Source organism: Polypterus senegalus, chromosome 1, assembly GCF_016835505.1.
Source record: "Polypterus senegalus isolate Bchr_013 chromosome 1, ASM1683550v1, whole genome shotgun sequence".
In the NCBI taxonomy this organism is placed as follows: domain Eukaryota; kingdom Metazoa; phylum Chordata; class Cladistia; order Polypteriformes; family Polypteridae; genus Polypterus; species Polypterus senegalus.
In genome coordinates this window covers 335,581,065-335,598,661 of record NC_053154.1, presented here as the reverse complement: position 1 = coordinate 335,598,661, position 17,597 = coordinate 335,581,065, and the positions used below count along the sequence as shown (strand labels likewise).

The 17,597-nt window shown below is 40.7% G+C and overlaps 1 protein-coding gene across 1 annotated transcript in view; it reads left to right on the top strand.

Annotated features, from left to right (window-relative positions):
• kmt5b (lysine methyltransferase 5B) overlaps positions 1–17,597 on the top strand; it is an 82,118-nt gene that overhangs the window by 42,335 nt on the left and 22,186 nt on the right. Inside the window, exons 4-7 of the mRNA XM_039738926.1 lie at positions 1,093–1,240; positions 7,852–8,017; positions 8,420–8,529; positions 16,790–16,956. Coding sequence (XP_039594860.1) covers positions 1,093–1,240; positions 7,852–8,017; positions 8,420–8,529; positions 16,790–16,956 — 591 coding nt within the window. The remainder of the gene's footprint in view (positions 1–1,092; positions 1,241–7,851; positions 8,018–8,419; positions 8,530–16,789; positions 16,957–17,597) is intronic.

Sequence of the window (17,597 nt, the reverse complement as noted above, 5' to 3'; positions counted from 1 at the left end):
ACTTGCCAAATGTTAATGCATACAGCACCTGTTTTGTCAGGCAGCACACTATTGTCCACCACAAAATGGGGCAAACACGACTGTCCCGAAGGTCAGCATGCAGTTGGTAAACTTCACATGCGACCTGATGAGGAGCTGCAGTTGCCAAGTCTGACATACATAAAGACTAGAAGTTGTGTGATGCGACATCGGCTTTACTTAACACAGAGATGTTCAGGATTTTGCCTAAATTCTTTGACGTTGTTTAATACAGGTTAACTAATAGGTGCTTGAATGGAAATGTCTGTTCTTGCCTTGAGCAGATCTACCAATTGTTGTTTATGTGTTTCTGTGTTATTGCTGTGTTTGAATAAGGCATTTTGATTATGCTCTGTTATTTATGTTTGAAGAGAGACGTTCAGTTTTATTTTGTTTCTTCTGTTTTTTTATTATGTTTCAAGGTAAAACTTATAACAGTTTCTTGCTGATCATCTCAATAAACAAAACAATATTGAGTGGTGTGTAAATTGGCCATGTGCACTCGTATCTGCTCTTTAATTGCTAGCTTTTAAGAAAAATGTAAATTTAAAGAATTATTAGTATAAACTAAATAGGTACAGGGAACATTAGTAGCAAGCTGTGGTATTTTTGTAACTGTGAGTGCCTACAAAGTCCTGATAAAATATGCAGTTCCCTTAAAGGCTTGCAACAGGTTAGTTACAAAATATTTGGAATAGCAGGGTGGGACTTGACCATGTGTCTTCCAGGGGGTTGCCAACCAGGATCCTGAGCTGTTTCATTGCGTGGTAGGTGTGGCAACATGCTGTACCAGTGCATGCTCCCCAACCTGACCTAACCTGATTCTTTTTAAAATAGTGCTGTTTCGATAAGTCAGACAAAGGTGGCTCTAACTGTGGTCTCATTGTATTGGTATTTCAAACTTGGAGCAATCCTCCTCTGTCCAGAAGATGCAGCAATTATAAGCAGTGAAAACTTACAGTATCTGCATTTAAAAAGCATTGAGACATATCCACCTTCACAATGGGGAAGCGTTCTGAACCCATTGAAGTTCTCTATAAGATTCTTTAAGTTGTTCTTTTTTTACATTGACAGGTTTTGGCAGTACAGGCCTTGAAGCAGAAAGGCGATATGTACCTTCTTCTGGAATGACTGCCAAAGAGCTCTGTGAAAATGATGATCTGGCAACCAGTTTGATTCTTGATCCTTATTTAGGTTTTCAGACCCATAAAATGAACACCAGGTTTGTATTTTATATGTTTAATGTATTAAACTTGTTGGCTATTACTGTCTGTGAGTCTTTGTTGTTAGATGATTATTGTGAAACGCAGCTTAAACACATCATACTGTTGTCTTACAATTACTGAGTTATTTGCTCTCTTTTTAACCAATTCGATTTTCTGGTAGGCAGAGAACATGCCCTACAAGGCGCATTCGGCGCTCAGCAACAATCGCTTCCAGTCGGCGAGTGTTTGTTCTTCTTAGAACTTCATCGTTTGTGATGTTGTCGCGATAGGAGATTCGAAGAATTTTTCTCAGGCAGCGTTGTTGGAATGTATTCAGCTTTCTAGCGACCTGCTTCGTATGTTTCCACGTCTCGCTAGCATAGATGGCCATCGGAATAACAATGGTGTTGAGGAGACGTATCTTGATGGGCGTGCTGACCGATGCCGATGCCCAAATTTGGCAGAGGCGTTGGAAGACTGCTGAGGCCTTGCCAATTCTGTAGCTGACGTCCATGTCCGTACCGCCGTCCTTGGCCATGATGCTCCCAAGGTATGTAAACTGGTCAACCTCATCTACCAGCTTATTCTTGATCTTGATTCCTGCGCTGGTCTTTCAGTTGATGGTCACGATCTTCGACTTTTCAGTGCTGAAGAGAAGACCCACCTTCGAAGCCTCTTCACTCAGTGAGATGTTTATTCGTTGAAGGGAGGGTTTGGTCGAGGCTAGTAGCACTACATCGTCCAAATCCAGGTTGGTGAGGCAAGCTTGGTCTTTCCAGCTGATGCCAAAACCAGCGTTGTCTATCACGCGTTTGGTAACAAAATCGATCACAAGGAGGAAGAGAAAAGGCAATAGGATGCAACCTTGGCAAACGCCCGTTTCGATATCGAAGAAATCCGTTATGGCCCTCTTGGGTCTTCACACAACAGCTTGAGCCTTGACACAGATTCTTGAAGATTGTGATGAATAGCTGGGATATGCCATAAAGTGTGGCTATGCACCACAACGATTTATGGTGGATACTGTCAAAGGCTTTTTTGAAGTCAATGAAATTTATCAGGAGTGGTTTTTGGATATTTGGCGCATTGCTCGATAATGTTCCTGAGCGAAAATATCTGCTCATTACATGATCGTCCTTGCCTGAACCCTGCTTGTTCTTCTCACAGCATTTGGTCTATAGCGCGACGGAGTCGGTTTAGCAGAACGATGCCAAGAACTTTTCCAGGCACCGATAATAGTGTGATTCCTCTCCAGTTGTTGCAGTCAGAGAGGGCCCCTTTTTTCGGCAGACCCATTCTTCCTGCCAGACACTATCTAGTAATCGGGGTCAATAGTCGGATCATCTCATCTCTACTATGCTTCAGCATTTCTGCTGAGATCCGATCTAACCCCGGGGCCTTATTGTTCTTGAGACTTTGAATCACCTTCTTGACTTTTGCCATTGTGATTCCGTCCACATTCGCCTCCAGAGGTTCAGAAGGAACGATTGTATGGAAATCGTGGGTTGAGTCCAGAGCTGGCTGGTTGAGGGTCTCGCGGAAATGCTGTATCTGACGGGCGTTCTGATCTTCCTTGCTGAGGAGGATATCGCCGTTCTTGCTCTTGATAGGCATGTTGGCATTGCTGTTGGCGCCAGACAATTCTCGTACAGTGCGGTAGAGCGTCTTTGCGTCATTTCTATCGGCGGCCTCCTGGGCTTCGGCGCCCTTCTTCTCCATCCACGCCTTCTTGTCTGCTCGACAGGCCCGCTTGACTTCACGATCGAGGTCTTGATATCTGACGGCAGTCGCTTTCTCACTGGCGGTCTTCGCTTGGTTGCGGTGGTGCTTCGTCTGTCTTCTCTCGTCGATCAACGTCCACGTGTGGTCCTGGATCCAGCGTTCTCGTTGCGTCCGATGACATCCTCGGCAGTTTCAATTACAACGTCCCTAATATGCGTCCATTGGCCCTCGATCTCGGTGCCTAAATCGTCTTGCAGCAACTGGAATCTGTTCCTCAATTCCAATTGGAAGAGGTCGCTAGAAGTTTGATCTTTGAACTTCTCAATGGTGAACGGTCAGGTGGGTTTCTGTGCCGATGTCGTCTTTAGTTTAAGCCGAACCGCGGCCACTAGGAGATGGTGGTCCGATCCAATATCGGCGCCACGATAGACCCTCCTGTCCCGGAGTGATGATCTCCACCTTTTCCCAGTGCAGATATACTGTATATGTTCCAAAAGTGGCCCTCTGCGTTTATTTGCAAAACTAGCCTCAACTCCTGGGGCTTAATAGAGACCAGCTGCTATTAGAGACCGGCCATTATTAACAAAAACCTACAGAACGCAATATTTTTTCGCGCTTGTCGGTACAGGTAGGTACATAAAAATATCGGCTAATATTATCAACAGCTACTTTATATGAATTTCACATGCTGCATAAGACTGTTAAAGATAAATAGCAATGTCTTTCTGTACCTGTCGCTGCTATTTGTCGTCCAAATCCGCAATGACAAGAAAATTCCATTTTAGCGGATACAAAGACGGTAGGTCGGCCTTTGTTACTCCCCTTTCTGCCCAAAGGGTAAATTTCTTAATCCAGGGCCTCGCAGGTCCAAAATAAGTAAATGCGTCCCGGGTCCGACGACCTAGGCTAATCCCGTTGACAGCTAAAACGATGAGGAATGTGCAGCTGGTTAAAAGTGATAAATCTTCGCGGAGACTCTTCATAGCAAAACATATTTGTACCACTCTCTGTTTATCACTACCATATGGTATTACAGTATAACGACCATATTTTGGTCAACCCAGCACAAAAATGAAGCAGTTTTAGAAACCGGTATATCCGTATTTCCTATTTATGCAACGTGCTGACATGCACATGTATTGCACACGTCTATAAAGATAATGATGCTTACAATATACGCTAGTCGGCAAACATCAAAGACTTGGCTACTGTTGGAGACCGGCTACTATTTGGCCGCGTCCCTCTGAAGCCCGCCGATTATTAGAGACCGGTAAAAATAAGAGACTCTGCATTTATTGGAAGATATACGGTAATCGATTTTGTTGCTGCTGTTTCCATCAGGTGAGCGCTAAGTCTTCTTGTGAATGGTCTTATGGGCAAAATACGTGTTCCCGACGGTGATATCGAGGAGGCTGCAAAGGGACAACAGGCAATCTCCGCTGTCGTTGGTGTACACCACTGATCCATGCAGACCGACCTCATGTTCCCATCCTCGCCGGTCATCGTTGATCTGGGCGTTGAGGTCTCCCATCAGAATAAGGACGTTGTGCTCCAGAATGCCATTGAGTGTGTCGTGCAGTTGTTCGTAGAAGCATCCTTCTCGTCGTTGCTCGCATCCTCGATTGGTGCATATACTTGGACCATGGTTGTCTTCAAGTGCCGCGATTGGAACCAGGCGGTGATGATTCGTTCATTAACTGCCTTCCATTCCAGCATGGCTTGTGCAGCCAACTGGTTAAGGACGAGCCCAACGCCAGCTGCATGCTGCTCAATATGGCCGGAGTATAGGATGGTGTTTTCACCTCGCTGGCCAATCGTCCACTTCCTGTCCATCGCATCTCGCTTATGCCCAAAATGTCCAGCCCATAGTTGTCGAACTCGCGAAGCAGTTGTCCCAATTTGCCGCATTGGTACAATGTCCGAACATTCCATGTTGTGAATTTTGTCATCGAACTCTGGACAGCCTGCCGGCTTTTCTCCATCGTCATCATTCATGCAGAATTGGAGCCTCCCAGCTGAGATTCTTGATTTCTTTGGTTTCTGCTTGTTGTTTCCGTAGCAATAATTTTTATGGGGCCGGGTTGCTAGCTTGGCGCCCAACCCTCCTCCTTTATCCGGGCTTGGGACCGGTGTTTTCAATGAAGCCAAAAATCCATATCGCAGTATAATTATAAATTGACATTTTGGTAAATATATTTATAATTGTATATAGTTCAAGACTGTATAACAAAAGTATCAATGATTAGTTATGCACTCAGGCATAACTCTGTTCGTCTGTACGCTTAACACTCTGTTGTTCTGATAAATTCAATAGCAGGTATTCACCTCTATTGAACCAACTCAAAAAAAAGTACAGCTTCTTTCTCACTCACTTATGTCACCACCAGTCAACCACAGCGCAAGATGCAGCTTTTTTTCTTTCTTCACTTGCTGTCAGGGCTGTGGAGTCGGAGTCGGAGACAATTTATATTTCGAGTCGGAGTCGGCAAAAAGTTAACCGACTCCGACTCCTACTAAATTTAAATGGGAATTAAAAAAGTAAGTTGAAATGTCCCAATTCACAAACCGTCATAATGAACTACTTCTCTGCTGTAAAAATAAAGCCCAATGCATGCAGTGCATAATTTTACCATAAAACGAACATGTCAAGTAACCATGAAGCATGCTTTTCATTGACTGTATGCGTCACTATATGGGATGTAATGCACAGGTAAGGTGCGGCACCGCTTTCCATTGTGTCGTGTTCCACTGTTACAGGGAACTGTGAATCTAGCCTAAAGCCCCCCATACATTTACAGATGCACTGCCGATTTTTTGGCCGTTCAACGAGTCATTACGTGTCAAACGCCTGAAAAATCATGTGGTGTGTTCTCAGCTCCGCCGGCTCCCCTTCGCTGCGCGCCAGTGAAGGGGCCAAGGAGCCGAGAACACAGATCTCCCTACCTGTCTCCAGCAGAGGCTCGTTCTGCTGATCAGCTGGCCGGCGAGTGACACAATGCACTAAACTTTCGGCTGGCTGACAGAGGAGACGGCCACTGCAGCAGACAGAGGCATTACATTACTTTGGATGGGGGCGGTGGTCGAGATTTTCGGCAAGCTGGATCTGCCCGTCCATGTGGACACCCGCAATCTGCAGCCGCCAATCAATTGTGTTTGTCTTTAATCTGGCATTATAGTAGAGTGTTGGCTTCCTAGCCAGTAGTTCTGTGGTGAAATGACATGTATGTTGCCTTCCTTTCCTTCAATGGATGTAGAAAATACATTAGCATAGTATATACATACAGAGGAGTCGGAGTCAGAAGATTTCGAAACTGAGGATTCGGAGCATTTATCTACCGACTCCACAGCCCTGCTTGCTGTTTATGTCAACTCACCAGTCAGGTTGAACAGCACAGCAATCTGGGCAATATTCTTAAAGGGTTCCATGCTTATTCTACACATTTCACATATAAGTCAATAAACAAAGACTTTACCTTTAAGATACGCCATTTGTTTTTGTGTGCAGTAATTATACATCGTTTTATATTTTTACATTTAAAAGTACAAGTTATCCACTTATTTTAGCATACTGGTAAAATTTTTTTTTAATCCAAGTTAATCTGGTGTAATGGATTAATCAGTACATCACTTCCTATGTGCATATCTTTAAAATGTAAAAAATGGAGGATCAATATGTACGTTTGTCTGGATTCTAGTCAGATGCTGTGAAGCTGTAAAGTTGAGTTTTCACTATAACCTAATTTTTTTTGTTTTCTTTTCTGTCTTGAAAATGACCTGACCGTTTTACAGGTGTAGACAGTGTTGCATGTTGTTTTATTTTTTTAAAGCATTCCTGGAAAGCAAAATAGCGCAAGTCATTTCTTAAAGGATTATTTGTTTTGTTCTGACAGTGTATTGTTTTAAGAAGCCATTTTTATTATAACCTGAGGCAGATTAACACTTAATAGCACATCTGATTTCTGCAACAAATGACAGTTGAATCCGTTGCACAAGTGTTTAGTAACTTATTTCTAGCTTGAATTCCAGTCAGCATTTCTTGTAGTATAAACTTGATGACACATGATTACAGTTCCAATTCATGTTTTCTCAGCAAAAATCATAAATGGTTTGTTTTTCTTTTTCTGCTCAACCTTTATAACACACTGGTAAGGCCTCATCTGGAGTCCTGTGTACAGTTTGGGTCTCCAGGCTACAAAAAAGGACATAGCAGCTCTAGAAAAGGTCCAGAGAAGAGCGACTAGGCTGATTCCAGGGCTACAGGGGATGAATTATGAGGAAAAATTAAAAGAGCTGAGCCTTTACAGTTTAAGCAAAAGAAGATTAAGATGAAACCTGACTGAAGTGCTTAAAATTATGAAGGGAATTAGTCCAGTGGATCGAGACTGTTATTTTAAAACGAGTTGTTCAAGAACACGGGGACACAGTTGGAAACTTAAGGGTAAATTTTGCACAAACATTAAGAAGTTTTTCTTTACACAAAGAATGATAGACACTTGGAATAAGCTACCAAGTAGTGTGGTAGACAGTAAGACGTTAGGGACTTTTAAAGCTTGACTCCAAATGTTTTTTTTGGAAGAAATAAGTGGATAGGACTGGCGAGTTTTGTTGGGCTGAATGGCGTGTTCTCATCTAGAGTGTTCTAAAGAGTAAAAATGAATAAGAAACCAGTTAGTTTTATTGGTGAATGCACCTGCTCGTCTGTAAGTATCACCATGCTTTATTCTTGTTTCTGCAATAAAAGCCATTTAAAAGGAGCAATAACAGAGTAAATTTGTAATATTCATAATTGCATTTGGCATTAAAATCCTTTTTTTCTTTAGCTCTGTTAATTGTATTGACTTTGAGACTGCATATAAAATCTTCAATTACTCCTTTTGGTTTGTTTTTTTTTTTTTTTGTTTTGAAGGTTTCGTCCCATTAAAGGAAGACAAGAAGAACTGAAGGAAGTCATAGAATATTTTAAGAAGCATGACAGCTTAGAGAAAGCTTTTGATGCACTAACGTCTGGAGACTGGGCTCGACACTATTTCCTCAATAAAACCAAGATCCAGGAAAAACTGTTCAAAGAGCATGTACGTGTTTTTACTTTGAAGAGCTTCTCATAGTGAGAGCTCCGGGAATGTTTTCAGATTGGTAACATTTCTGAGTGAAAAAGCAAGCCTGTGTGGGTTGATTGTTGCGTTGTTAATCTGGCTTTCCAAACACAACTGATTGAGAGAAAACTGCAGTGCTGCTCATGTCTGTAACTGGATGTGTTGTGGTGGTGGTTGTTTGTTGGAGTTTATGTGAAGAAATTGTGTTGACTTGTTGAAGAAGGAGGGGTGGGCAGGTCCTTTGCTTTGCAGACAGTTGGGATATTTGTTAAATTCATTCCACATGGAGACATACATGAACTACTACTGTACTACTACTGTATTTGAAATTTAACGAGTAATTTTCATTATCCACTTAAACTTTTAAAAATTTTATTTCAGGTGTTCATTTATTTACGAATGTTTGCCACTGACAGTGGATTTGAAATTCTGCCCTGCAATCGATATTCATCAGAAAGCAATGGAGCAAAAATTGTTGCAACAAAAGAATGGTGAGAAATCAAGTTACCCTTGTGGTAGTTTAAAATTTCAACTTTTGCCAGCCTGGGGTGGGTTGCAGTATTCTTCTAAGCAATCCTTGTGTTTCAAGGTCAGTTAATAAGGATGAAATTTCAGTCAATTTACAAACCCTGCCTTAGCAGCATACTCATTTGCTCTTTTACTTTGTTTCAGCACTGTCTGCCATTTTAAGTCTGCTAAATTGGTAGAACTAGAAATTAAATTCCTCTTGTGCTCTTTTTTTCTTAAGTTTATGTTAAGAAGTGCTAAAGGAAATCTTATATTTAAATTTTAGTGAATTTAGTGAAGTATAAATAGTACTGTGAAAGCAGCTGGAGGAACACCAGGCTTGTGCAGCCTGACTAAGCCATTGTCTTTCTCAAAGTTGGTACTTGCACCCTTGGTAACTGAATTCCTCTTACACATATTTTAAGCAGTGCCTGATCCTTGGCTATTTTAAGAGAATTGCATTTAAAATATATACAACATATTAAAATGCATTTGACATATTTAAAAATGTATTTGAAAGGTTTCTTCCTTTTTGTACAGTTCGCTTGTTTTTTTTTTTTCTTTTGGTGTTTTGATCATTATTTCCCATGATGCAAGTTGCATGATGTTTTCTATTACTTTCAGACGATGCTTTGTTCTTAGTTACTGTTGTAAAAACAAGAGAGTGAAGGCAGAAGAGTTTGTGATCGATTCCATATATTGTACACAACTGCAAGGAAAAATGACTCCGGACTACTGTCTGGGTCAACGTCCAAATAGGGACAGGGTAGGAAGGGAAGGTGCTTGGCTTTTAGAGCTTTATAGATTTTATAGTAGGGTCTGTGAAGGTTCAAGCCAGAAGTGAGGTCAAAAGAGTGTGGATTGGAAGGGAGTTCAGGAAGTGGTGAAGTTTTAAGCGGTCTTCTGTTCAGGCAATCTGCAGAAGAGGGAGAAGAAAGGTTGGAGCACTTCATCAATCCCTGCCCTCGGTTAAGCCCTTAGCCTGCCTCCCAAGCGCACATTTCTGACACTGTAATGCGCAAGGCTATGAGGTGCTTTTAAAGAAAAAAAAATTCTTGCTGTAAAAAAAAAAAGAAATGGATTCTTTTAACAGATGGCTTTTTGGTACTTTAAAGAGGCAGAAATCCCCGATAGCTTGTTGGTTTTGTTTTCTAAGGAATTTGGGTTTATGTTTGGTTTACCATATGTTACCAGTACACTGGAATTCTTGGTCATAAGTTTTGACTTAAATATAATTAAAAAAAAATTAAAAGGAAATAAAGAGAGTAAATGGGTTGTTTTTATATGCAATGCACCAAACAATACAGAATATGAAAAAATAATTTATGCGAATATATGGGTGCTAATGGATAGCCGTCTAACAGATTTAGCTGTTTGATAGGTGAAGGGATTGTAGATTTAGTAAGTATTAGTTGAAATCCTCTTGCTCTCTGCATCTTCTGACTAGCTTGGTCCAGTAAGTGACTTATTTTTGGAAATTTTTGCAAAATTCTGCAAAAATTAAGAATTAAATGAAATAACACTAGCAGTATGGAGGTGAAAAGATCAAAATCATGCGAATTAAACACAGTCAAAGCGAGAGGTATTCTGTTGAACGTAGCAGAAAGAATTCTGGGAAATCAAGGTGCAAAACCCCAGCCATTAACCCATGCTATTTGCCTGTTGAGAACCTGAAAATGTACTTGCAAAGTCGAAAATGAAAATTTAATGAGCAGCAGGTGGCGCCAGTGCTCTTTTGCATTTTACTTTTCATTTTTGCAGCTTCATTGCTGTTCAGACTGAAAATGAAATTGCATATGATGTTGTTTCATTTTATTTTTATTTTTTGCAGCATTCTTGCGCATAGTCTTTGAAAGTGAAATTAAAAATAAAATGAAACACCATCATTTGCAATTTCTGGAGCATTCTCATTCTTGCGCATAGACTTTTTTTGTAGAAAATTCCTTCCATAAAGACAAACCTGTTTTTCACAACATTGTTGTTAATACATTTTATTTATACAAGGCACTTTTCTAAGCACTTAAGGACACCAAACAAACAATATATATAAAAAAAAATTATAAACAAAGCTTAAAACATCAGAAAATACAGAAAATATAAAAATTAAAACCAAACAAAGCCACTGTGGTCTAAGAGAAAAAGCCTTTTTAAACAGATGGGTTTTAAATTTACATTTGAAGGTTGAAAATAATTTGATATTTCTAAGCTCAGTAGGTAGTGAGTTCCAGAGCTTGGGAGCAGAACGGCTGAATCCCCATGTTGGTTAGATGGGTGAGATGGATAGAGGAAGAGGATCTAAGGGTACGGGAGGGAACAGCAACATAAAGAAGGTTGGACAGATCTGGAGGGGCGAGGTTATGAATGGTCTTAAATGTTAACAGCAGAATTTTAAAATCGATACGAAACTTAATCGGGAGCCAATGACCGGAGTAATATGGTAAATAGACGGGGTTCGAGTAATGATGCGAGCAGCAGAATTCTGCTCTAGCTGAAGTTTATGGAGAGATTTATTAGTGAGACCAAAGAGGAGTGAATTGCAATAGTCCAGACGAGAAGTAACAAGACTGTGAACAAGAATGGTAGTGGTATGGGGAGTGAGAGAGGGGCAGATGCGATTAATATTACATAGGTGGAAGTAAGCAGACCGGGTGATATTATTAATGTGAGATTGGAAAGAAAAAGTACTGTCAAGGATGACACCCAGACTCTTGACCTGAGACGAAGGGTAAACAAAAGAGTTATCAATAGCAAGTGAAAGATTATCGGTTTTGGATAAGGATGATTTTGTACCAATGAGGAGAACCTCAGTTTTGTCACTGTTTAATTTAAGAAAATTTGAAGAAAACCCGGATTTAATTTCAGCAATGTAGTCAATAAGTGAAGATGGTGGAAAAGAAGAGGTGGGTTTACTAGCAAGGTAGAGCCCTGGGGCACACCTGAAGTAACAGCGGTGGGTTGCGATGTGAAAGTTTTAAGCTGAATGCACTGAGTGCGGCCTGAGCGGTAGGATCTGAACCAAATGGAGTGTGAGTAATTCCAATCAAAAATCTATTAAGGAGAGCGGTATGATAAATAGTATCAAAGGCCGCACTCTGATCAAGGAGAAAAATAGATCATGAAATCAGACCCCAACTTGTATGCCCATTCAAAAATGTTACTTACATTTTTTGTTTTTACATCTTCTTGCCTCCAATCTTGCACCAGTTTCTCAGACACATTGAATTTTGTTACAGCAGTGCAGTTACCAATTTCTTTTGCCACTTCAATGGCTTTTCATTTAAAACCAGCTTCATATTTTCTTCTGATCAAACGCTCCATCATAGATATGGGATGCTTTTACGATAAAGGTGTATGAGGGGGTGAGATACAAAAAAAAAACACAAAACGGTGCAAACATTGCTTCGTAATAGTTTGGGTATTGTGTGGTCATATAGGCACAATACATAAAAAAAGGCAATGTGTTCTGTGGTTGCTCTCTCAGGTGGGCGTTAGCATATCATAATCTCTTGGACCAATAGCGTGAGCTTTCTGCATTCGACTTATATGGCCGACATTATAAAATACTGAAATTTATACGGTGAAATCAAGCCCTGACTTAAACATGAGTATATACGGTAGATAACAAAAGCAGGTTTGTGTTGAGCGTTAGTGGGTAAATTTTATTTCCGGTTCATTTACAAACCCCATTTCCAAAAAAGTTGGGGCACTTTCTAAAAATGCAATAAAAACTAAGATCTGTAATTTTGTAATGCACTTGAATCTTTATTTAACAGGCAGAAGGCCACAGAAAAGATTTTCATTGCTTTTACCAACAAGCTTAATTCTGTTTGTTAAGCAAATTTAGAAATTAATGCCTGCTACACACTCCAAAGAAGTTGGGCCAGATGCAGAGTAAGATTATAAAGGTTATACAAGTAACATTCTGTAAGGTTCCTCAATAGGCAGGTTTACTAGTAACAGGTGTAGGTGGGTATCAAGATTGGGAATAAAAGGAGCATCCACCAAAGGCTTGATCTTTGCAAGCAAAGATGGGTCATGGCTCACCAGTGAGATAATTAACTGTCAATTTTAAAACAATATTTCTTAGTGTAGAATAGCAAAGAATTTAGGTCTAGGGTTCTTTGTCCTTTTGCTTATTAAATAAAGGTTCAAGTGAATTACCAAATAACAGATTTTTGTTTTTATTGCATTTTTTTTAAAGTGTCCCAACTTTTTTGGAAATGGGGGTTGTACTTTTTGTGTGCACTCTTTACCAGAGCACACTTCTCTGGTAAAACGTATCCATGCAATAGCAAGTAAAATTTAAAAAAAAAATGAGAAGGGGTATATAGAATACACATGTAACAAAACCAGTATTGCTAGTGTGTGAAGAAAGAGGTTTGTGGTTTTCTGTGTAAATAAGAAAATAAATAATTGCATGCAGGCTCAAAGCGAGTGCGCCACTCCGAGGTTGATTGGGGTGCTTTGCTGATCATGCATTCATGTGCAAATGCAAACAAGTCAGTGAGGCGATTTGTTCTCGTGGAGTATTTGGAGGATGGCACCTGCACGCAATCAGGGCAATATAGGGATCCTGCGCAGCAGAGAGGAGGAGATCAGATCAAAAGAGAGAAGGAATGGAGGTTAATGGTTTGAGAAGGAGGCAGGATGGTGAGGAGCCCATGTCATGAGGAAAGAAGGCAGGTGATCAGGAATACGCTCCAAGGAAGTGAACTAAAGGCCGGCACTTTAGTGTGTGGGCTGGAGAAGAGGCCTTCCTTAGAACAGGGGTGTCAAACTCCAGTCCTGGAGGGCCGTAGTGACTGCAGGTTTTCATTCTAACCATCTTCTTAATTAGTGACCAGTTTTTGCTGCTAATTACTTTTTAATTAATTTGACTCCGGCTCTTGTTTCTTTTCCCTTAGTTAGCAGCCAAACAATAATGAGACACAAAACAAGCCGCCACATCGCACAATATCTGAAAATAAAGAAAGGTGAAGGTCTCGGTAAGGTTGATCTCTCAACTCAGCAAAACACTTTGACGATGTTCTTATGAAAAACAGAAAATCAACAGTTTTGGAAATGTCAACTGTGGCAGAACAAGAGCAACAACAAGCTGCGAATTAAATAACGAATTTAATTAACAGCAAGAATTGGCTTCTCATTAAGAAACTGGTTGGAGTTTGAAGCCCCAGTTTAGCTTGTCATCTGTTGGCTCGTTTCACGTCTCATTTCTGTTTGGCTGCATTTTAACGAGGAAACAAATCAATTCAGAGGATTGAATCCTTCTAACAGGGCTGTTAAAATGTGAATTAGGAGTGAAAACAGGTCACTGATTAGGAAAAGGGTTAGAATGAAAACCTGTAGCCGCTGCGGCCCACCAGGCCTGGAGTTCGACACCTGTGCCTTTGAACAACTCAGATGAGTAGGAGCGGCCCCATTGTACCGCATCTCCCTTTTGACTCCAACAACTGACTGAAGGAGTGGGGTAGCGGGGAGTTCTATGGACGCCAAGGGACTTGCCGTAGAAACCCGCGCATGAGGTTAATTGGATGACTGCATGTGTTGCCGGGTTTCGTTTTATGCTGTAAAGTCCTGATTGGAATAAGCTGAGGAGACAGCAGGTTTTAGAAAGAGGAAATGGTGCTCATGTCTTCTGTTTTAGAAGAAGAAACGGTCTGGGATTTTACGCTCATTTTAATGAATTTTTTTTTTGTTTGATAATGTATTGAATTTTAATCTCCACACGCCACTTTGATTTTATAGATTATTTCTTGAAGATTTTTTTTTTTTTGCGCCTTTATTGTTTTAAGTAAAAGCACCCAGCACTTTTCACCAACCCCTTTCTGCCTGTTTTGTATTCTTATTTTCCCTGCTCATCCTTGGGCATGTTATTGATGGTTCGAGAGGCTCCTGGAATCAACCAGGTATAATGGAGCAGACTGAATAACGGTGTAAATAAGGATGAAAATGAGAATAATGGATAGGGATATAGGCTTTTTAACAATGTTATTAAATTTGTGAATATATCTTTTTATTTTTATTTTTTTTTTTGTTTGGGCCTTATATGCTGGGATAGAGGCAGTTTTCTCTTACTTGGAAGTCTGAAATAAGTAGGTTTACTTAGAAACCCATTTAAGGTTTCTGACATTCAAAAGAATACTGTCAGACCATGGGTATTTTGTTTTATTTTACTTTAAAATTCGACAACCTTCAAGTTCAATACACGTGTCTCTTACACATGACTTGGAAATTCCCAAAGTAAAACTGAAATCAAAGAATTTACTGGGATTTTTTTCATTCTTCTATGACTGGGCAATTCCATCAGTTTTCATGCCCAGTATTGTTCACACTGCTAATACCTGTCAAGGACGACAATGAAAAGCTTTAAGGCAAAAGAAAAAGTCTAGGACCGCCGAGTGCTCAGATTTATTTATTTTTTTTTTTTTTGCCCCTGTTAAAAAAGTATGTCTATACATCGTTTTTTTCGTTGTCCCTGTTCAAAGAAACTTTAAAGATCTGGGTTAACTATCCGGTGTTGGCCTTGAATTGCATGTAGAGTAACTCCCTGATTTCATCTACTAGGGTTAGGTCATTGATTTCAGAAAAGTCTGACAACAATGGTGACGTTAACAAAAGTGTCAGCAAATTTAGACAAGGACACCATTATGTTTTATGACTTTTATCAGAGTATTTTTCACTTTTTGTTCACCAAGCTGTTAATGCCCAGGAATTCTAATAGGACCACATCAAGGAAAAGGCCTGATTGGCTTCCTGGCATATGAGGTGTTTGTGAAAAGTTCTACTAATTGTCCAGGAATGACATCGATCTTATTATGTACTTAACAATTGTACAATTTCATTTTTGTTTTGTTTTTTTTATCTTTGGAATGGGCAATACCTCCGCACCACACCAGTTCTGATCTCCAGCAGGCCTGACCCCATTGGCTCTCCAATGGTTTTGACTCTTCCAGGGATGAGGCTCCCGAGGGCTTTCCCACATCCCTTTTATAATGTGAGCAGCCTTCCTATGAGCGGCTGCAGCAGAGTGACTCCTGCGGAGTATAGAAAGAAGTCCTGTCTGTTGTCTCAGAGTTGCGTGAAGGGTTTTTTTTTAACAGTGCCACCAACCCCCATGATTTCCCTGCTAGTTGGAGGAGGACCGCTTTCAGGACCAGCTGTAGTTTAATATCCTACCTAGGACAGGGTCGTAAGCTCCAACAGTTGTTGGGCATCTGTTGTTGAAGAAAGATTCACTGATCTTGACTTTGCTGACGATGCTGTGATCTTCACGTAGTCAATGGAGGCTCTGATTGTGGCTGTCGAGAGACTGAGGGAGGAGTCGGAGTGTCTAGGCTTGTGAGAGTCCTAATAAAAACCAAAGATCCAGGCCTTTGATGACCTTTTGGGCACGGCCATCAGCAGTGTGTCTATCTTTGGTGAGCGTGTCAACCTTGTCGAGAGGTTTACCTACCTCTGCAGTGACATTCATGCCTCTGGTGACTCCTCCTATGAAGTCAGTAGACAGACTGGGAGAGCATGGGGGGGTCATAAGGTCTCTGGAAGGGGGCGTGTGGCTTTCCCGATATCTTTGCAAAAGGATGAAGGTCCAAGTCTTTGGACTCCTGGTGCTTCCTGTCTTGCTATATGGTAGCGAGACAAGGATGCTGTACTCTGACCTGAGACAAAGTCTGGAGTCCTTCAGTACTGTGTCTCTTTTTGGAGTATCTTTGGGAACTGCTGGTTTGACTTTGTGTCAAATGAGCAGTTGCTTCTGGAGTCCCGAATGAGGCACATTAAATGCATTTTGTGGGAGTGCCGGTTTTGGCACTACGGCCATGTCATGGGATTCTCATTGTTGAGGACCCAAGCTGTTGGACCAGACTAAGGAGACAGCACATAACACCTGGCTGCCGCAGATAGATGGTCATTTCCAGTCCATGGTGGAACTGGACCACATGTCTCCTTTGTGCTGCCAACCCGGATCCCGGGCTGTTTCGTCATGTGGTGGGTGTAGCAACCTGACCTGACCTGAGCTCATGTGACTGGGGGTTGGGGGTGCATGTATTCTTGTGCCAGATCACAAAAAAAATTGTGTATTTGTTTGACTGAGTTGCCAATAAAAAAAGTTAGTATAGATTGTTCATGGCTACTGTGCTGTCATTGGGTAGGGGTTGACAGATTTCCTAGAGGAATAAGTGCTTTTTTTTCCTTCTTTTGGAAATTGTTTGCTGGTTTGAAATGCCATCATGTGTTTACTTGCAGGAAGAGGAATGACAAGATTGAGTTTTTGGTGGGCTGTATCGCAGAGCTTTCCGAAAGTGAAGAAAACATGCTACTTCGGCATGGTGAAAATGATTTCAGTGTGATGTATTCCACAAGGAAGAACTGTGCTCAGCTGTGGCTTGGACCTGCTGCATTCATTAACCATGGTATGAAAATCCATTTTCTCTGACTCAAAATTGAAAAGACCCCTACTTCATTGCTTTTAACCCAAACGTAATCTATGTTAATGTACTTGTACTTCGGGAGCAGGAAGGAAGGTCTGAAAAATAAGGAGTGATTTGGCCTTAACATTGGCCAATTTGAGGGTCAAAGTTACATCAATGAGTTATGCTTGTGTTTGGAAATTTATTGAAGCCCTGGAATCTTTATACCACCATTGTGACTTGAGTCATACACTGGATTTCACTGAGACGTACAGACTTTGGGTAAAAACAGTTGCCTCATGTATATCTACCTTGTCTCATTTTTGACTAATATATATATATATAGTATATTTTGTAGTCTTTTTTTAAAGTCCTTCTGAACTATAGCTGTGATATTTTCACTTGGATGTTATAGATTGCATTGAGTAAGTAAACCTGGAAAAAATTGGTTTCTGTGTTTTCATTTAAGGTTGTTAAGGTAAAAAAAAGGGAATATTTTGAAGGGGGTGATTTTTTTCTATACCCACTGTGTATATATAGTCAAAGATGAGACAAGAGAGACCAAAAAGGTTTAGGGCAGCCTCCCATATAATTGATCCTGGCTGCAAATGATTTTAGTTTTGTGTACAAGTATGTACAGGTTG